Source organism: Sus scrofa, chromosome 9, assembly GCF_054392235.1.
Source record: "Sus scrofa isolate SSC_HxYL_T2T_F1_AM1 chromosome 9, Sscrofa_HxYL_maternal_Yorkshire_Landrace_v2.0, whole genome shotgun sequence".
Taxonomy (NCBI): Eukaryota; Metazoa; Chordata; class Mammalia; order Artiodactyla; family Suidae; genus Sus; species Sus scrofa.
Window position 1 is genome coordinate 50,621,062 of NC_139391.1, and position 16,019 is coordinate 50,637,080.

The window sequence follows — 16,019 nt, forward strand, 5'->3', positions numbered from 1 at the left end:
TGAGAAAGTGTAAATGACCAGACCCATCTGTCTACCTGTGTGCGCTCCTGGCATAGGTAGTTCAACAAGATCACCTGGATGGCGTGCAGATAGATGTCTGTGTCACGATACCTGGCCTTCCCTGGGTTGTGATACCCATCTTTGGGTGCTTTTCATCCACGGACACACGATCGTAAGCTTGGAAAGAGCAGAATTCCTGTCCGTGCAACTGGTGTATGGATTTTCTGAGAAGGATTCACTAAAGTAGTGTTTGGGTATGAGTTTGCACTGAGGCACCCAAAAGCTCAGTGGGTGCAGGGGCGTCTGGCAGCACAGGTGGTGGCAGGAGGTGAGCACAGAGGTGGGATCGATTGGGAGGTCTGCCACTGACCCGCCGGGGACCTTGGGCAGGGACTTCTCTTTGGGCTTAGTTTCCTCATCGCTGACTTACAGGATGAATGAGATAGTCTTGTAAAGGAAGGTGTGGGAATCAAGGTTGGGTGCCTCTAGTCGCCGGGTATGCTTTAAAATTTTCTACTTATGTGCTTCTTTTAGTGTTAGTTTTATGGGGTTTTTTTATATCTTTGTAAAGGTGCCCCCTTCCTGCCAGTTTTATGGAGATATAGTTGACATATACTATCTTATGTTTTATGATTTTTTTTGTCCCTAGTCATGAATTTCAGACACAGCTTAGTGCTATGTTACTCATGATGGTAGCATCTTTGGAGGGGTGCAGCGGGCACCATCATATCCAGGGTCCTTCTGGTAGGCTGGGGAGTCCCCTCGGGCCTCACTGTCAAGGTGGTACTTCCTGCTGACAGAAGGCAGAAGAGCAGTGGCAGACGTGGTGGGCCCCAGGAAGCCCCTGGAGCTGTCCCTCCTTTCTTTCTCCACTTGGGATGTCACGTGAGCCCTGCTTAGTATGTTTGATGTTTTCTCACTGATGGACCCTGGATACAAAGCCGTTTGCAGCATCAAATTCTATCCATGATGCTTCTCCATCCCCAGACCCCTTTGCCTAACCTGGCCTCCTGGGGTCTCTGGCACAACAGAGCCTCAGCTTTGCTCCTCCTGAACCTTCCTCCCCAACCCATGGAACCTGGGAACATCCCGCTAACCCTGGCCATTGTCATGCAGGTGTTAAGCCCCACTTACAAGCAGAGAAATGAAGACTTCCGAAAGCTCTTTAAACAGCTTCCAGACTCAGAGCGCCTGATCGTTGGTGAGTGGGGTAACATGGGTGTGGGGGTAGAAGGGCGGTCTGGGAGTTCTGGGGACGGCATGCAGGCCGCTTCTGACTAGAGGTTCCCCGAGGAGTGAGGATGTGCAGAGCTCCGACAGTCGGGGCTCGGCATGGTCGCCTCCAGAGAGCCCAGCCTGTGAGGAGTCGCTGTCACTCTGGTCTCTGCACAGGGCCCAGTGGGGAAGGGGCTGGGGAGATAACGAAGGGGGTGGGGCATTCGTTGAATTCTGTTGGCCTTCCTACCTCTGCCTCAGGCATTCCTCTGCCTCTAGGCAGCAGTGAACTTCACATCCTTCATGTTCCCTGTCAGGAGATGCTAGGGACTCCCTTGGCCACTAGTTCACGTGTCTCACACACCTAGTCAGTGGTGGGCGGTTGGGCTGCCCTGGGCTGGTGGGAGGCACGCACGCCTGATCCGTAGCGGTTTGCTGAGAATGCTCGCTGTCCCTGAGCTCTGTCCCCCGTCCTACCACAGATTACTCATGTGCACTCCAAAGAGACATTCTTCTTCAGGGCCGACTCTACCTCTCTGAAAATTGGATCTGCTTCTACAGCAACATCTTCCGCTGGGAAACTCTGGTAAAGACTTGGGCTTGCTCTCTGGGACTGGCCACTTGGCTATGGCTGAGGAAGCTGCCTCTATTTTTTTCCTTTGGTTGGTTTCATGCTCTACCCAAGCCTTTGAATAACACACGAAAGCATTAGTCTGGAAGCACAGGTCCCCTCTACCCTGCCTTCCCCTCTCTCCTTCTTGGGTGTGGAAGAGAGTGTTAAGAGCATCTGCTTTTGGCAAATGCAGGTAAAAATTTGGCAGGAGTATTCCACACAAGGCAGAATAGTAGAATAACCAGGGCAGTGATTGGCCTTGGGACTCAGAAGAACTGGCTTGTACATCTTTTGGGATCTGCACCCAATTAAGCTGTGTGATTTTATTTTTTGTTTTTTGCTTTTTAGGGCTGCATCCACAGCATATGGAAGTTCCCAGCTAGGGATTGAATCAGAGCTACAACTGCTAGCCTACACCACAGCCACAGCAACACAGGATCCGTGACACATCTTGACCTACACCACAGCTCACAGCAATGCCGGCTCCCCAACCCACTGAGCGAGGCCAGGGATCAAACCTGCATCCTCATGGATACTAGTTGGATTCATTTCCACTGTGCCACAACGAAAACTCCCAGCTATGTGATTTTAGGCCAGTCCTTCATTCTTTGCTTGCCTCTGTTTCCTAAACTTATAGAACACAGTGACCAGATGACCATAAGGTCCCATCCCATGCCAGTGTTCTGTAAGTAGCCAAGTCATGATGGGACCCCTGCACATTGATCATGCTGTGCAGAAATGAGAAAGAAAACTCCCTGGACCAAGAATCAGGAGACTCTCAGGGAGTTCCTTGGTGGCATAACAGGTCAAGGATCTGGCGTTATCTCTGTGGCATGGGTTCGATCCTTGGCCGCGAAACTTCCACATGCCACAGGCACGGCCAAAAAGAAATTGAGAGAGACTTTTTGGCTCTCAGCGAGGCTCAGTCCCCACCATGCTGCGTGGCCTCTGAAATAAGGGGCTTAGGGTGATCTCTGAGGAGGTCCCTTTAGAAGTACATAGCCTGTGATCTGATTTCCTCCATCTGAACTGATGATGCACTGTGAACACTCTGTGCCTGACTATCAATGCCTCTTCTCACTTGTTACCCATTCTCTGCTTCCGTGTGGACGTCAGCTGACCGTTCGTTTGAAAGACATCTGCTCCATGACGAAAGAAAAAACAGCTCGCCTCATTCCCAATGCCATCCAAGTTTGCACTGACTCAGAAAAGGTAAGTGGAGTCTGATCCTGGACTTTCTCCACCCCAAGTCCCTGCATCCTCCTCCTGGATTGCTGCCCTCCCATCCCATCAACACGGAGGCCGAGGGATTGGGTGGCAGGTGTAAGGTGTCATAGATTGCAGGGCCCACCTCCATGGTAGGCAGGGTGCTTGGCGTCTGAGCAGGGGTGAGGGTGGAGTGGCAGAACATGGATTTAGAGCCAGAACACCTGAGTTTGAGTCCTCTGGCTACAGGTACGTTATGCGACCTCTCTGAGCCTCAGTTTTCTTGTGTGAAAAATGGAGCCTATAGTACCTGTTTAATAGTCTTGAAATGACCTCACACACTTGAAAACACTAATAAATTGTTAAGCACTATACGAATGTACGTTGCCTCGTTATGATCAACATAGCTCATCAAGAAGGATGAGGAGTCACAGGAATGGGCTGTCCATACCTGTCGGGGTGCGGGAAATGTGGTTGATAAAATGTGCTGCAGAAAAAACATTGTGATTTTTGACCTTTACCCAGAGCCTGAAGACTGATGGCTCTGTGTAAGCTCCCTAAAAGCAGGGGTCTCTTTCTGTTTTGTTTGCTCGTGTGCCCAAAACCTGTAGGAGAGGCCTCACACATGCTAATATTCAAGTGTTCGTCGAATTAATGAATCGAAGGCTGAGTGCGTTAGGGGGTTTGCCTTCCTTTGCCCTTGGGCTGTTCCCAGCTCCCACTTACCCATTCCCTGAATGTCAGTGAAGGACGTTTTTTATGGAGGTGAAAATTTCAAACCAGAAAGAGAAGCACGGAGGCAGGTGTGGGTAATATTGTGGGGACTCAGAGGCCCCAGGACTTGGGCCCCAGGATGCTGCTCCTTTCAGTGCACCTGTGCTGTGAGCACGGATAACTGAGAGTCAGCAGTATTTGAGGGGAGAACCAGAAGCTTTTCTTTTTTTTGAAGGAAGGAGCACCACATCTCCATTCATCTATTCTTAAGTCTTAACAGACATTTCTTGCCATTTTCTCTTTCAATCTAGCACTTTTTCACGTCCTTTGGGGCCCGGGATAGGACGTATATGATGATGTTCCGCCTCTGGCAGAATGCCCTCCTGGAAAAGGTGAGTGCTGCTCATCAGCTCCTTCAACCGCAGGGTGCAAACCTGCCTAGAATGTTCTTTCCCCTTGGGAGTGGGCCCATTGGAGTGATTCCTCTTCCTGTGACCTTGGCCCGCTGCGGAAGCCCATGCTTCCTCCTGGTTCTGGAAGTCCCCCGACTCACGGTGAGTCACGTCTTCTTCTCACCCCTGGTGACCCAGGTGCTGGCAGTAGCACATCCAGCTTCACTGCTGCCTGCAGTAAAGTCCTGTTCCCTTCAGGCACTGCAGCCCCACTGGTTTAAAACGTACTGGGGTTTGTTTTAGTCAGGTATAGCAGGACACGCAGACACAGAAATGACTGTTGTGCAGAAAGACGCTGTTATACTCAAGATCCCGAGAAGCAGAGGCCCAGCCTGCTGTGCAGGGCCACACGGGGAAGCACCAGCTCAGCCAGGAGGCACAGAGAGCAAGGGGAAAGCGGGGGCAAGAGCCTTCTTCACGGTTTTCAGGGGAAGGAATGGATGAAGCAGAGTGAGCTGGCCAAGCAGGTATAGGACTGGCTCATTTGAATATTTCATCAGGCTTCAGAGTAGAGAGAATGTCTCCAAAGAGACTGTCCTTGGGGTAGTTAGTGTGAGAGAGTATTGGCATTGGCCTGGAGTGTAAGGGCTGGAGATAGGAGGTGGTTGGGAGTATGGGCTCCACATGAGCTGGTAACATAGGGAAGACGGGCTCCCAGGCAGAGGATTTCCTATGTCTAGGAATTAGCTAACTCTACAAAGGGCAGGCCCTCCCCAGTCAGCAAGGCCTACGATGCCAGAGCATCAGAAATAGAGAAAAAAGGAAAACCGAGTTCATCAGCCACCAGTTGACTGCTGGAGCGTTTGAAGGGCACTGTGAAGAGACAGGGATGAAGGAGATGCTGTGGCTGCAGCCGGCAGAGAACTTTCACGCACTTGCTGGGGCTGTTGAGAAACAGCCTCCCAGCCAGAAGAGACCTAGGAACAAATGAATGCCACATAATTATATCACATTTCATAATTATATACATGACCTGCATACATTTAAATAGATATTGATTCTAGCCCACACTTATTACTATCTGAAGAAGATTGAACAGGTTTGTTATTTAGAATTTCTTCTGGAGTTCCCGTCGTGGCGCAGTGGTTAACGAATCCGACTAGGAACCATGAGGTTGCGGGTTCGGTCCCTGCCCTTGCTCAGTGGGTTAAACGATCCGGCGTTGCCGTGAGCTGTGGTGTAGGTTGCAGACGTGGCTCGGATCCCGCGTTGCTGTGGCTCTGGCGTAGCCCGGTGGCTACAGCTCCGATTAGACCCCTAGCCTGGGAACCTCCATATGCCGCGGGAAAAAATAGCAACAACAAAAAAAAAAGACAAAAAAAAAAAAAAAAAAAAAAAGAATTTCTTCTGACCTGAAAGTCTGTAGCCCTGGTACAAATCCTGGTAACATAAGTGACGGAGAGCTTCTCCTTTTATTAGCCATGGATGACGGTAACATGATGATGTGTTTGAGTTGCCATGGCAGGTTTGCATTTTCAGCTCCAATCACTGTCCTTTCTAAATAAGACAGAGGGTCCTCCAGATGGTCCACCATAACCCTCACCAAGTGACTGAGAATTCAGCCTGAGGAACAGGATCTGCTGATTGTGCTTGGCCTGGCTGTGGTCAGACAAGCGGAGCCAGATGGTCAGGGAAGGCTGCGTGGAGAAGGTGGATTGTGAGGACGGAGTTTGGCAGAGAGGCACAGGTGTCCCAGGCAGGGTGGATGGTGTACAGAGGCGGGAGGGAGGAGATCCAGGTACAGGAGAAGAAGGTGCCTCCTGCTGGCACTGGGAGGGCATCACGAAAGCTGCCACCTCTGACCCTGCAAGCTCAGAGAGAGCCCTGGCCATGCTGATCCAGGCAGTTCTCCTGAGCAGGAGGAGGAATCTGGCTCATGGAACCCTGCTAGCTGCCTGCTTCTTAAACCATAACTTCAAAGGATGGAGCCAGGGAGTTCACAGTTCACCTGCTTGTGACACAGCAGGTTAAGGATTCTGCATTGTCACTGCAGCAACTTGGGTCACTGCTGTGGCTTGGGTTCAAGCCCTGGCCTAGGAACTTCTGCAAGCACAGGTGTGGCCAAAAACAAACAGAAAAACACCCAAAGGATGGGGTCAGAGAATGCTCTATCAGAGCATGCTCAAATTCCCTATCCACTCTATTGGTGGGAATATTCTTTAAGTTTGATTTTTTTTTTCTTAAAAATTGACTGCTTCTGTCTGTCTTTTTATTTATGTATTTATTTTATTTTTTAATTTTTTCTTTTTTTGGTCTTTTTGCCTTTTCTAGGGCTGCTCCTGTGGCATGGAGGTTCTCAGGTTAGGGGTCTAATCAGAGCTATAGCCGCCAGCCTACACCACAGCCACAGCAACACGGGACCCAAGCTGTGTCTGCAACCTACACCACAGCTCATGGCAACGCCGGATCCTTAACCCACTGAGCGAAGCCAGGGATTGAACCCGCAACCTCATGGTTCCTAGTCAGATTCATTAACCACTGTGCCACAGTGGGAACTCCTGCTTCTGTCTTTCTTAACGCTTCTTTTCACATCTTAACCCTCCTACCATCTCCTCTCCTCCCAACCCGAGGCTCATCCATGAGCGTCACCTCCAATCTTCCTTCTTTGACATTCTGTTGCCTCTTTCCTGAAACTCTGAGCCTCACGAGAGCTAACTTTTCTTAGGACATTGCTTCTGAGGAGGACATGTAGACACCTGGTGAAATGAGAAAAACTGGAACTAACACGTGGAATTGTAGGCAACCTGATTGTAATTTAAAATAAAGAAGGAGTAGAACTTGACCAGACACTGTAAATCAACTATAATGGAAAAAATAAAAATCATAAAATAAAAATCAAAAAATGAAATCAAATAGAGGAAGAACTGAAAAAAATAAAGAAGGAAGAACTGAATCACTTTGTACAGCAGATAATTATCACAACATTGTAAATCAACTGTACTTCAATAAAACTTTAAAAAATAAAAAAAAGAATAAAGAAGGAAGCATTCAGGTAGAAAAGAGAGGGTTGGATGCAGTGGCTGATCTTTGAGGCCCTTAAACTGTGAGAATGTAGGTTTCTTTCCAAGCACACGAACTGCCCAACTGTGGAATGGACCACCTTTGAGGTCACACCTCATTCTTGGACCTGATCCATCAGGACCTGCGTGGCTGCTGTTAGTACAAGGAGTTTCTGCCATGCAGGGGAGGCTGGCTGAGGGGACTCTGGCGCTCATCCTGGGTCCAAGCCAGACGTTCTGTGATGGCTCAGGCCCCAGAGCAGTAGCGATTTATGCTCTCGATGCTGGGCCTCATCCACAGGGGCAAGAGGTGGGCAATTCCCATCCTCAGAGGCCCCTTGGTCCCACTCTGCAAACCTGAGCTGAAAGAACAGGCCAGGTTCCTGGCTTTGCTAAAAGCTATATTCGTGGACAGAAGAGGGGCATCTTGCTGAGATCCGGAGAGGAGGGAATTGGGCATGGGGTGCCACCGAGGCGCTGCTGCCCTCTTGGTCCAGCTTCTCCTGCCGTCAGTGGCATCCAGCTCACCTCAGAGCCTCTGTGGAGGGTAGGGTCCCCAGGAAGGAAGGGTCAGAGCTGCTCTGTTGTCCCCCGCAGCCCCTGTGCCCCAAGGAGCTCTGGCACTTTGTTCACCAGTGCTATGGGAACGAGCTGGGCCTGACCAGTGATGACGAGGACTACGTGCCCCCTGATGATGACGTCAACACGATGGGGTGAGCGAGGCTTTGGGAGGGTGAGGAGGGCTGGAGCTGACATCTAAGTAGGGCTCTGAGGAGGTGAGGGAGGAAGCTGAGAGGGGTGCCCGTGGGAAGCGCCTCCTGGGCCGAGGGCTAGGTAGCAAAGGGCAGGTGGGAAGAGGGAGGTGGGGCTGGATTCTGAGAGCCTCTGGGCCGGGCGTGGAGATGTGCTTTTCCTCAAGAGTGGATGAGAAGCCTGGGAAGAAGGCTTTGGATAGATAATTGATGAGCTCTGACTTAACATCTTAACATGACTCTGGCTCCTGGGTTGAGGACAGACTGATGGGGAGTGAGGGCAGACTGGCTCAGAGGCTGCTGAATAATTTAGATCATTTTGAGGTGATGGCGGTTTGGACCAGGAGGGTAGCAGTAGAAACAGCAGTAAGTAGTTAGTTTCTGAATATATTTGAAAGGTAGAACCAGACCTATTTTGAAGGATTTGCTGATGAATCAAAAAGGAACCAAAGGCGGCTTTAAGGATTTACCGGCTGGAAGCACAGAGTTGTTCTGAACTGAGATGGAAATTCTGTAAGCAGAGCAGATGCGGGGGAAGATCAGCAGCTTGATTTTAGGCCAGTTGAGTTTGAGATGACTCTTAGCCACCTGACGCTGTCACGACCTGGGCATTTGTGTGTATGGTGTGGAACTCACCAGGAGGTCTGGGCTAGGAACATAACTGTGGGGGTGATAAGTAGCTGGCCATGAAGGTGGCTAAGACTGCCAAGTGACTGGATGGACATAAGAAGAAGAGCTCAATTGGGAGTTCCCTGGTGGCTCAATGGGTTAAGGATCCAGGGTTCTCACTGCTGTGTCTGGGGTTGCTGCTATGGCGTGGGCTCGATCCCTGGCCCAAGAACTTCTGCATACCAAAAAGAAGAAGAAGAAGTTCAAGGACTGGGGCTGGGAACACTCAAAAACAGAAAGAAGCAGCAAAAGGTACCTTAAAGGAACACGCACTGAAATAGGAGAGCTTCATGTCCAGGAGCCAAGAGAAGCACATTGTAAGGAGAAGGGGTATCTCCGTACCACGTGCTGTGGATCGGTGAAGACAGACAGGGCAGCAGAGTGGTACAAGCGTGCTTGAGGTTGGAAGGTAGAGGCTTGGTGGTCATGTGAGAGGCACAGAGGAATAGAGAGAGAGGAAAGAGCTTTGAATGTGGGCTATGTAGACCTGAGCTCAGGGTTTCTACCACTTACTAGGCGTCTCACTTAACCCTGTGCATACCTACCTAATTATCTCTAAGTTCATGTCCAGTGCTTTACTCAGAGTCCTTAGGCATCCAGGTGAGGTCGTGTGTAAGTTAGATGCTGACAACAATGACGACAACAACGGGGAGATGATCTGTCCCTTAGGGGAGGCTACAGTGGCATCCCCAAAGTGTCCCTGGAAGGGCCCCCACCTTTCCCTCCGGGGGGAGGTTTTCTCAGAGGTACAAGGCAGAGAAGTTTGCTAGTTAGGATCCCGAATCTGGCCAGTACCACCAGAGGACACTTAATGTCCAGAGTCCTGTCCTGGTCACTGTGTGGGGGAAAAAAAGGTTTAAGACAAATCACAGTCATATTTAGGTAGGAATAAATCTAAGGAGGATGCCTAGATGTTTGATTCACATGGTCAGCTTGGGATGGGATGGGATGGGATGCCAGTGGGGAAAAGAAAAAAGTTGAAGACAAATTGAGGTCATATTTAGGTAGGAATAATTCTAAGGAGGATGCCTAAAAAAGGTGACTTTGGAGCCAGAACTTTTACCTGGCGGAGGGGGTGTAAGGTGGAAAGAAGGTTTTAAGACAGCAGTTTCAGGGCAGGAAGTGGTTAGAAGAAGGTCACGTACACAGCAAAGCAGCAGAAAAACCCGTCGTTCGGGATGGATAGATGGGTGTGGGTTTCTTAGAATAGTTGGCGGTCTTGGCCACAGAGGTTAACTTGAGTTCATGGTGTCTCTTTTCAGCTACTGTGAAGAGATCCCCGTAGAAGAGAATGAAGTGAATGACAGCTCGTCCAAAAGCAGCATAGAGACCAAGCCAGATGCCAGTCCACAGCTGCCCAAGAAATCAATCACCAACAGCACGCTGACGTCCACGGGAAGCAGCGAAGCGCCCGTCTCGGTAGGGCAGAGCCCTTTGCTCCTCCCCTGTCCAGCAGCAGTGTTTCCGAGCCTCATTAACTCCAGGGACCCCACCCTGGGGAGCAGGTTGTGGGGAGGTTGGTTACACTGTGGTCGGTTTATTCAAAGAGGCCTCCTAGAGCAGATGGGCACCCTGCATCCTAATGCATATAGAATCCAGAGCTGGGTTCTCAGGCTTCGGGTATAAGATTTTGTTTGGCTTCTGAGCAGATGAGAACCCTTCCAAGCCCGCTGTGTGCGACTTGCTCGAGGCGGGCTGCTCTGAGGAGCCCTAGGGGTGGAGGACCATTCCAGGTCTTTTTCTCACTGCCATGGTCTAAGGTCAAAGGTGAACATGAGTCTAGGACTGCAGAACTGCTCTCTGTTCATTGAGTAAATCACCAATGGACACTAGTGATTGAGTCCCGAGTGCCTACACTCTATTTTCCTGCTGTGCTAGCCTTTGCGGAAGAGATAAAAATGTGTGATAAGTACTCTGTCCTTTGGGACTTGGTTACAGAGGGGGTGGAAGCTTGGTGAAGGATGTCCAGGGTGAGGTGGCCGGTAGAAGAAAGGGTTCCTAGAATGGGGAGTCTTGTATGCTGGTGGCTGAGGGGTCAGACCACTTGACCTCAGAATGATAACATCCTCCGTGTGATGCCTAGTCTCCATTTTCAGTCTCTGAGGTTAACTTTAAAGTGTAAAGAGTTGGAGTTCCCATCCTGGCTCAGTGGTTAATGAATCTGACTAGGAACCATGAGGTTGCGGGTTCGATCCCTGACCTTGCTCAGTGGGTTAAGGATTCGGCGTTGCCGTGAGCTGTGGTGTAGGTTGCAGACTCGGCTCGGATCCAGCGTTGCTGTGGCTCTGGTGTAGACTGGGGCTACAGCTCTGATTAGACCCCTAGCCTGGGAACCTCCATATGCTGCAGAAGCAGCCCAAGAAAAGGCAAAAAAACAAAAATTAATAAAGTGTAAAGAGTTGTCCTGTTCCCTTCCAGGGCAAATGGGAGAATGAATCAAAAACTGCTTATTGAAGCCTGTTAAACCTCTCCGAAAACAGGGTACTGATTGAAGGCAGGGTTGTTATAGGACAGTGGAGCACTGGCCCCAGGAGAGGACCTGGACTGAAGGAGCTGACCCTGCTCACGTCTGGGGCTTGGCCTGCTATTTAGGGGCGAGAGAAGGGCAGGGCCTTGTGCTGTGGTCTCCTGGAGGGTTTTTTCTCGGGTGTACAAGGCAGAGAAGTTTGCTAGTTAGGATCCAGAATCTGGGCGGTACCACCAGAGAACACTTGTTTCCAGTGTCCTGTCCTGGTCACTGTGTGGGAAATCAGATGTACGCCCAGAGCCCGGATGTTTGATTGACATGGTCAGCTTGGGATGGGATGAGATGCCAGTGGGGGAAAAAAAAGGTTTAAGACAAATCACAGTCATATTTAGGTATGAATATATCTAAGGAGGATGCCTAGAAAAGCATCAGCGGGGTAGACCCCTCGCCCCTGAGCTCACGGTGCAGCCCAGCTCCTGAGCAACTGTTGAGAATGTGCGGGCTCCGCGGCCGGCTCTCTGACTTCCCTTTGGAGGGTAGATCTGGGGTGACGGCTCTGTCTCCACCCCAGTTTGACGGGCTGCCCCTGGAGGAGGAGGTGCTGGAGGGCGATGGGTCCCTGGAGAAGGAGCTTGCCATCGACAACATCATTGGGGAGAAGATCGAGATCATCGCGCCTGTCACCTCCCCCTCGCTGGACTTTAATGACAATGAGGACATCCCCACCGAGCTCAGTGACTCTTCTGACACCCACGACGAAGGTGGGCATCTGACAGTGGGGGCGGGTGGCCCTTCCTCTCTCCCTGTTGAAGGTTTAACTAACGGATGTCCCTGTGCCGAGGCTGGAGTCAGTCTGGGATCCTGGTGGAAGGGTGGGTGGGTAACTGCTCTTTTTAAAAAAGGTGCACTTGGGGAGTTCCCGTTGTGGCTCAGTGTTACTGACTAGTATCCATGAGGATGCAGGTTCGATCCCTGGCCTCACTCAGTGGGTGAAGGATCCAGCATTGCCATGGGCTGTGATGTGGGTCGCAGACACAGCTCGGATCCTATGTTTTTGAAGCTGTGGCTGTGACATAAGCCAACATCTGCAGCTCTGATTCCACCTCTAGCCTGGGAATTTCCATATGCTGCAGGTGTGGCCTAAAAAGACAAAACAACAACAACAAAAAGGTGCACTTGTTATAAGCACACATCCCTTTTTTTTAGGTACTCACTGTGGGATCCTTGTCATTTCCTGTCTTTCTTTGCTGGACAGATAACGCTTTGTCCTGCCACCCAGTTTTGTCACTACCTGTGCCCCCCGTTGGCACTGACTTGCCCTGCAGCTCTGCCCCTCACGATGTTTAAGAGCACATGCCACAAGGAAAGTGCAGTCAGCTGCCCCTGAATATAGTTAGAGCTGAATAGACACCTGCTCTGGTGACTCAAGCCTGGAGATTTTGGACTCAGTCTGTTGCTGGGTCAGATGGACTCTGGGGACTGCCCTTCTCTCCAGTATTTCTAAGTGGGTAGCTTCTTACTGCCCTCCTGCATAGAGTCGGCTTCTAGGCCCTCCCTCTGGAACCTGTTGCCTCTTACCTTCCCCGGGCAAGAGGCCAGATCCCGTGTTCATGAGCTGGTTGTTGCTTTACCTGCATCGAGTGAGTGGCAGTTGTGACGAGGGAGGATATGCAGGCAGTGCTCACTTTCCCACCTGTGGATGGTCTCTCCTGTGAGTCACCTGTTGTGGTTTTCTCACCTTCGGTTGGTTTGCCCACTCCCACCTAGGGTGCAGGGTTGGTGTAAATGCTGCACAGGTGGGCACTGCATTCATGTAAACTGAGAAGTCAGTACCCCCGTCCCCTACACTGCGCTCAGTAGTCTGATCCTGCAACGGTCTTAGGCACTGACCCTCCAGGATGCTCCCAGTTCCTCCCTGGCCTTCTCAGGGCCACAGAGGTGCCAGAAATGTCAGCATTGCTTGAGATCAGATGGCAACCCTCCAGTCTGCCCCATGGGCGAATGTTGTGATTTCCCATGATACAAGTGAGGACCCTGGAACTCGGATCAGATAGATCCGAGCCCCTGTGATAATTAGGGCCTGTAGGATGCCAGAAGCTCTGGAGAGACTCACCTGTATTGTTCTCCTGTAGCAGATGGAACTTTAGAAGATTAAAGCTGTGGAAATCATGGGGGGAATGGGCTGCCTTCTGGAAGAAGAGCAGGCCTTGGGGCAGTTAGAGATCTGGCCCTGCAGACCAGCCTGGCCCCAGAAGCTTTTCTATCAACAGATTAATCAGTGTCCCTTGGACACATCTGTGCCATGGGTTACAGTGACATTTGTTGTCAATTGTGGTTTAACTTACAGACTCCCTTTTTTTTTTTTTTTTTTGGCATTTTAGGGCCGCACCCATGGCATATGAAAGTTCCCAGGCTAGAGGTTGAATCGGAGCTACAGCTGCCAGCCTACACCACAGCCACAGCAACACCAGATCTGAGCGGCGTCTGCAACCTACACCACAGCTCATGGTAACGGCGGATCCTTAACCTGCTTTGTGAGGCCAGGGATTAAACCCGCAACCTCATGGATCCTAGTCAGCTTCGTTACACAATCACTGAGCCACGAAGGGAACTCCTAACTTACAGGCTCTTGATAACTGATCCTGTGGGTTGAGGCAAGCTCAGGAAGTGGTCATTTATTTAAACGGTAGTCTAAGGCCACTTTAGTTAGGAAGGCTTAAAAGTATAAAGGCAAATAGCACATTCCCAAATTCCTTGTCGAGGGAGAATAAAGGAAGTGCCAGCTAGAGTCTGTAGTGTGCACGCCAGCCCAGGAAAGAGACGATGGTGCAGAGTCATAAACTGCAGAGGCCAGGGGCCCCATGGCTTTCCTCGGCCTCCCTTGAGCCTCGGTGGCCTTTCCCACCCTAGCCACTGAGACGTAAGTGCTCGGGGGGTGTCCCCGGGGTCACCGCCCCTCACCTTCACTGTGTACCCCTTCATCCTCTCTGTGCAGGGGAGGTCCAGGCCTTCTACGAGGACCTGAGTGGCCGGCAGTACGTGAACGAAGTCTTCAACTTCAGCGTGGACAAGCTCTACGACCTCCTATTCACCGACTCGCCCTTCCAGAGGGATTTCATGGAGCAGCGACGCTTCTCAGGTCCGCCCCCCCCCGCCGCATGGTCCCTCCCACCCCTTCCCTCTCTGTCCACACCTCTTCCCCTCCTTTTCCTGGCCACCCGATGGCTCGGGGCACCCCCTTTCTGGCTCACGCAGTGCCAGAGCTCCTGGGGGCCCTGCCAGCTCCTCGTCCCCCCGCACCACAGCTGTAGGCTCGCCCTTGGCACCCCAGACCCTCAGGCCAGGCCCCACAGGCTCCCCATCTAGTGCAGAGTAGCAGTTGCCACTTCCTGGTCCAACTTGCTATCCACCAGGCACCTTTCACTGTCTCCTTCAACCCTCCAGTCTGCCCTGTGTGCGAGTGTCGTGATCCCCCCATAGCAGTGAGGACCTTAGAACTAAGATCATTCTTTTTTTTCCCTGCTTTTTAGGGCCACACCTGCGGCATATGGAGGTTCCCAGGCTAGGGGTTGAATCAGAGCTGTAGCTGCTGGCCTACACCATAGCCATAGCAACTCGGAATCCGAGCCACATCTGTGACCTATATCACAGCTCATAGCAATGCTGGATCCTTAACCACTGAGCAAGACCAGGGATTGAACTTGAAAACTCATGATTCCTAGTCAGGTTTGTTAACCACTGAGCCACAACAGGAACTCTGAACTCAGAGCATTCTTACATGGCCAAGATCAAACAGCTAAGAAGGGGCTGAGCTGGGGTTCAAACCTCGGCTTCCCAGGGCTGATGCTTTGCACCCGCATGCAGCTGTCTCCCCCACCCCATAGCCCCTCGCCCATGCTCTGCCACCACAGGGACTCAGCTGCCCCAAGTCTGAATCTGGAAGAGCCCCTGGCATCAGTGCACCCCTCTGCCAGGAGGAGGGACGTGTTGAGGGCACGGGGAGGTCGAGCCTGGGTGGGGAAGACTTGTTCCCAAGGATCCCAGGCCCTTGTCACAGTAGCTCCAGTGTTGCCAGCACCCCCGTAGGTGGCCCCAAGACCTCCCGCCCCAGCCCAGAACAGTCAGCATTCTGGAGCCCTGGGTAGAATCTCAGCAATGCGACAATGAACCTCTTTCTGCTTTGACGCCCTCTCCTCTCCCCCGGCCCCTGGGCTCCTGTTGGCTTCCTTTGGGGGCCAGGCGCTGTCAGTACAGTCAAGAGAAGTTCGCGAGGAGGGCAGGTCAGATTCGGGGACAGCGCGCCCCCTCCCTCCCTCATTCCGGGCCCCTCTCTCCCCCCAGATATCATCTTCCACCCGTGGAAGAAGGAAGAGAATGGAAACCAGAGCCGAGTGATTCTTTACACCATCACCCTTACCAACCCCCTGGCTCCCAAAACTGCCACCGTCAGGGAGACACAGGTGAGCCGAGGGCAGAGGCCAGGAAGAGCGACATGCCTCTGTTCTCTTGTGACAGACAGAGGATGGCGTTAGGAGGAACTTGCTGGGTGCCCATGGTGTCTGACCCTGAACAGTATAGCATTTTCCATGCTTAGATGCCACCGCTTCCCGAGGCCCTGGGTCCCCCATTCGGAAGTCAGGAGTGGGCTAGGGGGAGCCGGGACCAGGTGCCTTTCCCATCCTGCTTCTCCTCAGTTTCGTCCGGCGGCCCTTTCCTCCCCACAGACCATGTACAAGGCGAGCCAGGAGAGCGAATGCTACGTGATCGACGCCGAGGTCCTCACCCACGACGTGCCATACCACGACTACTTCTACACCATCAACCGCTACACTCTCACGCGCGTGGCTCGGAACAAGAGTCGACTCAGGTGCCCTGTCCGCACGGCCCGCTGAGCGGGGTGGGAGCAGGTCCCTGGGGCCCCTGGGTCCTTCC

The 16,019-nt window shown here is 51.8% G+C and overlaps 1 protein-coding gene across 30 annotated transcripts in view; it reads left to right on the forward strand.

The window, feature by feature from the left end:
• Positions 1 to 16,019, forward strand: part of GRAMD1B (GRAM domain containing 1B) — a 247,702-nt gene that overhangs the window by 217,254 nt on the left and 14,429 nt on the right. For 28 of the 30 annotated variants that reach the window (XM_084976427.1, XM_021063037.2, XM_084976440.1 and 25 more), the window contains 10 exons: positions 1,117 to 1,201; positions 1,698 to 1,801; positions 2,945 to 3,040; positions 4,060 to 4,140; positions 7,797 to 7,912; positions 9,883 to 10,039; positions 11,659 to 11,848; positions 14,083 to 14,226; positions 15,429 to 15,547; positions 15,812 to 15,954. In XM_084976427.1, coding sequence (XP_084832553.1) covers positions 1,117 to 1,201; positions 1,698 to 1,801; positions 2,945 to 3,040; positions 4,060 to 4,140; positions 7,797 to 7,912; positions 9,883 to 10,039; positions 11,659 to 11,848; positions 14,083 to 14,226; positions 15,429 to 15,547; positions 15,812 to 15,954 — 1,235 coding nt within the window. Of the gene's footprint in view, positions 1 to 1,116; positions 1,202 to 1,697; positions 1,802 to 2,944; positions 3,041 to 4,059; positions 4,141 to 7,796; positions 7,913 to 9,882; positions 10,040 to 11,658; positions 11,849 to 14,082; positions 14,628 to 15,428; positions 15,548 to 15,811; positions 15,955 to 16,019 lie in introns of all 30 variants that reach the window. The other 2 variants (XR_014815515.1, XR_014815516.1) reach the window with 2 other exon arrangements.